General features: G+C 49.8%; 2 protein-coding genes across 2 annotated transcripts in view; one reads left to right on the top strand and one right to left on the bottom strand.

The window, feature by feature from the left end:
- Positions 1–5,000, top strand: part of LOC308322131 (uncharacterized protein) — a gene marked incomplete at its 3' end in the record, with an annotated part of 567,861 nt that overhangs the window by 13,233 nt on the left and 549,628 nt on the right. The window contains exon 16 of the mRNA XM_080773325.1: positions 1–1,047. This exon is cut by the window's left edge and continues 781 nt beyond it. Coding sequence (XP_080629451.1) covers positions 1–1,047 — 1,047 coding nt within the window. The remainder of the gene's footprint in view (positions 1,048–5,000) is intronic.
- Positions 1,638–5,000, bottom strand: part of slit3 (slit homolog 3) — a gene marked incomplete at its 3' end in the record, with an annotated part of 88,019 nt that continues 84,656 nt past the window's right edge. The window contains 3 exon segments of the mRNA XM_080774338.1: positions 1,638–1,662; positions 1,776–2,916; positions 3,029–4,315. Coding sequence (XP_080630464.1) covers positions 1,638–1,662; positions 1,776–2,916; positions 3,029–4,315 — 2,453 coding nt within the window.

The raw sequence follows: 5,000 nt of genomic DNA, 5'->3' as shown, positions 1-5,000 counted from the left end.
TGAAGAGAAGCTGGCCGACAGAGTCCTCTCACACTTGAAGACATGGAGGAGCCTCCACATCATGTGTTACATCCCACTCTTCTGTTGGATCATTGCTACCGTTCTGCTGGACATGTTGAGGACACACACCACGATAGGACAGCTGCCCAAGACCCTGACTGAGATGTGCTGCCACTTCCTGTTGGTTCAGACAAACACGAAGAAGCAGAAGTATGACGAGACTCATGATGTGAACAAGAAAGAAACAGAAAAGGGGACTCAACAGCAGCTCACTAAGACTGACAGGAATGTTCTTCTGAATCTGGGCAAGCTGGCTTTAAAACACCTGAAGAAAAGTAGCATCATGTTCTACCAAGAAGACCTGGAAGAGTGTGGTCTTGATGTGAAAGACGCCGCGCTGTACTCAGGAGTGTGCACACAGATCTTCAAAACAGAGAGTGTGCTGTTCCAGAAAACGGTCTACAGCTTTGTTCATCTGAGCATCCAGGAGTTTCTGGCTGCAGTCTACCTGTTCCACTGTTTCACACAGAAGAACATGGAGGTCCTGAACACATTCCTGAGATATGGATACTACAGTAACATCTCCCTCTCAGACTTCCTGCAAGCTGCTATCGAAAAATCCCTGAAGAGTACAAATGGCCACCTGGACCTCTTAGTCCGCTTCCTTCATGGTCTCTCACTGCAGTCCAACCAGAGTCTGTTAGGAGACCTGCTGGGTCACACAGAGAACAGTCCAAGGGAGATCCAGAAAGCCATCCAGAACCTGAAGACATTGTTAACTAAAGGTGATGCCTCTCCTGACAGATGTATCAACATCTTCCACTGTCTGATGGAGATGAACGACCACTCATTACATCAGGAGATCCAACAGTTCCTGAAGTCAGAGAACAGAACAGAGAAACTGTCTGAGACCCAGTGTTCAGCTCTGGCCGTCATGCTGCAGATGTCAGAGGAGGTTCTGGAGGAGTTGGACCTGCAGAAATACAACACATCACTGGAGGGGCGACGGAGACTGGTCCCAGCTGTGAGGAACTGCAAAACAGCCAGGTTAGTAGTGTGGATGTTAACATGTTAGATCACTATATATTTCATTCATTCAGAGAGAGAGAGAGAGAGAGACCCTCACTTCATATTTATATATATATTAGTATTGCAATCCAATTCAAGTGTGATTAGTGTTTAGTATACTTAGTGATATCAGGGTGATTTTAGATAGATAGATAGATAGATCTTTATTTGTCATTGCAACGTGTACAACGAAATTAAAAGTGCCAACCAATCAGTGCATTATATCACAAACAACCTATACAAGCTAAAACAAAACACACATGACTTCTTGTTATTGCACAACCCCAGCAGCATAATGCACAAACATGTAATTCCATCTATTATCGCACAACAACAAACCCTTATTGTACTTTAAGATAGCAGATAAAAAATAAAATAAAAACTAAAAGTGTCGCAGTAACAGATCATTTTTTAGCAGCATTGAGTGCAACTATACCGCTGTGGGATAGAAGCTATTACTGAATCTGTTGGTCTTGGACTTGATCACTCTGTACCGTCTGCCTGATGGCAGCAGTTCAAACAGTGAGTGAGCGGGGTGGGAAGTGTCTGTCATAATGTTCAGAGTTTTTTTACGACAGCGGTCTCTGTGTAGTTCTTCCAGTGTGGGGAGAGGGCAGCCAACGATCTTCTGTGCTGTATTTATGACCCCCTGGAGCTTTTTCCTCTGCGCCACTGTACAGCTGGTGTACCACACACATATACAGTACGTCAGTATGCTCTCTATGGAGCACCGATAGAACGACACCAGCAGTCTCTGTGTGATGTTGTTCCCCCTGAGCACCCTCAGGAAGTAGAGTCGCTGCTGGGCCTTCTTCAGCAGCTCAGAGGTGTTTGTGCTCCAGGTCAAGCCCTCCTCCATGTGGACTCCTAGAAACCGGCAAGAGGACACCCTCTCCACACAGTCCCCATTTATGAACAGGGGTGGAATGACAGTTTTTTTCCTCCTGTAGTCTATGACCAGCTCCTGGGTCTTGGACGTGTTCAAGAGCAGATTGTTTTCTCTGCACCAGTCTGTCAGCTGCACTACCTCATCCCTGTAGGCAGACTCATCTCCCTTGGAGATGAGCCCTACTACGGTGGTGTCATCCGCGAACTTCACCAAGGTGTTGCTGCGGTGGGCGGGGGTACATTGGTGAGTGTAGAGGGTGTAGAGCAGCGGGCTCAGCACACAGCCCTGTGGGGAGCCGGTACTGAGGCTGAGGGACGTTGATAGATGCTGTCCCACTCTCACCCTCTGACTGCGACCAGACAGAAAGCTCTTGATCCACATGCAGGTGTTATGTGGAAAACCCAGTTCTCCCAGTACGTCCACCAGTCTGTTGGGGAGGATGGTGTTAAAAGCAGAGCTAAAGTCCACAAAGAGCATCCGCGCGTAGCTCCCCTGCTGCTCCAGGTGGGACAGTGCAGCATGGAGGGCTGTGGCTACGGCGTCTTCTGTGGATCTATTTGCCCTGTAAGCGAACTGGTGGGGGTCAAAGCCACGGGGCAGGAGTGATGTGATGTGACCCCGGACCAGCTTCTCAAAGCACTTCATCACCACTGGTGTGAGTGCGACTGGCCGGTAGTCATTTAGACTGGAGATGTTGCGCTTCTTGGGCAGGGGGACTATGGTGGAGGATTTCAGACAGAGTGGGACAGTGGACTGGGCGAGGGACTGGTTGAAGATCCTGGTGAAGACCCCAGCCAGCTGGTCCGCGCAGTCCTTCAGTACACGTCCAGTGACGCCGTCAGGACCCGCAGCCTTCCTCGGGTTGATGGCCCGCAGCGTGCGCCTCACCTCGTGCTCCTCCACTGTGAAGGTGAAGCTGTTGTGGACCGTGGGGTGTGACGTTGCTGCCTCCGGTGGCTCTGCCTCAAAGCGGGCAAAGAAGATGTTTAGCTCCTCTGCCAACGAGACGTCCCCCTCGACATCTCCGACGGTAGTCCTGTAGTTGGTAAGATGCTGGACTCCCTGCCACACCTGCCTGCTGTTGTTGCTGCAGATGGTCCTCGATCTTCCTCCTGTAGTCGGCCTTGGCCTCTCTGATGCCTCTCCTCAGGTTCGTTCGGGCTGTGCTGTAATTAGCCCTACCCTCGGACCTGAAGGCGGTGTTCCTCTCCTTCAGCAGCCGCTGGACCTCCCTGGTCATCCAGGGCTTCTGGTTGGGGTAGACCCGGATGCGTTTGTCCACTGTGACATTGTCTGTACAATTTTTAATATAGCACAGAACACTGTCTGTGAACACATTCAGGTCCTGGTGTTCAAAAACATCCCAGTTGGTCCTGTCGAAGCAGTCCTGCAGCTGCTCAGAGGCATCCTCAGGCCAAGTTTTGACAGTTTTTGTAATGGTGGGGGCAGTTTTCCTTCGGGGGGCATATGCAGGAATTAAAAGCAGGGACATATGGTCAGACTTGCCCAGGTGCGGTAGTTGTTTTGCCCTGTAGCCAAGTTTGATGTTAGAGTAGACCTTATCCAGAGTGTTAGCTCCTCTCGTAGCACATTTAACATGCTGGTGGAATTTGGGGAGTGCTGCTTTTAAATCCGCCTGGTTAAAGTCCCCCGCTACGATGTGTACAGCGTCAGGATGTCTGCTCATCTGGCTGCTAATGCTGCCATGTAACTGTCCGATAGCCGCGCTAGCATTAGCATCCGGTGGAATGTAAACAGCTGTTGTCATGACAACGGTAAACTCTCTAGGCAAGTAGAAGGGTCTGCATTTCACAGTCACATACTCCAGGTTCGGGCAGCAGTGACTGTCTACAATCACTGTATTTGTACACCAGTTGTTATTGACGTACATACAGAGCCCCCCTCCTTTGCTCTTACCCGAGTTCTCCGTCCTGTCATGACGCTGTGCGGTGTAGCCTGTCATCTCGATAGCGGAGTCCGGTATGAGTGAGTGAAGCCAAGTCTCCGTGATCAACATGATGCAACAGTCCTTCACGGTTTTGTTCGCTGAAGTCTGTAGCCTCAATTCATCCATCTTGTTAGCGAGGGATCTGGCGTTTGTGATGAAAAGACTGGGAAGCGGTGGTTTGAGCGGCTGCCTCCGTAGACTGACTAGCACGCCAGCCCTGCAGCCCCGCTTCTGCCTCCTCTCTCCGCGCCGCCTTCGCCTCCTCCCGGCGGGGATAGTAAACCATACAGAGCCGGGGCTCCTTGCGATGTCCGCCGGTGTGTTGTGCAAGCGGTGAAACTCGGCTGTAACACTCCGCTTGTTGCAAACTCCTATCCTAAGGAGATCCTGCCGGCTGTAGGTGTTGTACGCTTCACAAAAAGTACATAGAACAAACAACAAATACACAACAAGCCATACAAAGCACCGACCGGGAGAGCACTGAGCCGCAGCAGCTGTGTGCGCAGCCATAGTGTTAAATATAATTTAACAGTGGTTCCCAAAGTGGGGTCCTTGAGGGAGTTCAAGGGGGTCCCCTGGAACCAAATGATGTTTGGAACCAAATGGACCCTTAAGGGTCTGTAACTCTGAGAGTGTACAAATGGAACCAAATGGACCCTTAAGGGTCTGTAACTCTGAGAGTGTACAGATGGAACCAAATGGACCCTTATGGGTCTGTAACTCTGAGAGTGTACAAATGGAACCAACTCTCAGAGTAACATTAACATTGATTTTACAATATAAATTGGGGGTCCCTGCAGATATAGAAATTACATTAAATGGGGGGTCTGTAGACTAATATGCATGTGAAACTGAGGGGCCTTGAAATTAAACAGGTTGAGAATCACTGCTAAAGAGCCGTCAAAATCTTCTCTTATGGGGGTCCCTGGCATATCTCTTCAAATGGAGGTCCGTGTGCTGATCACCCAGTGTTAATGTGGGGGTCCTTGACATGAAAAAGTTTGGGAATGACTCACTGATCTACAAGCTCAGAACATGTGCTGTGAGCTTGTAGATCTACAAGCTCAGAACATGTTGTTCCAGAAGGTTCACCCC

Source organism: Protomyctophum bolini, assembly GCF_963924005.1.
Source record: "Protomyctophum bolini genome assembly, chromosome: 10".
NCBI lineage: Eukaryota > Metazoa > Chordata > Actinopteri > Myctophiformes > Myctophidae > Protomyctophum > Protomyctophum bolini.
The sequence above is the reverse complement of the archived record's forward strand: the minus strand, read 5'-3'. Positions and strand labels throughout refer to the sequence as shown.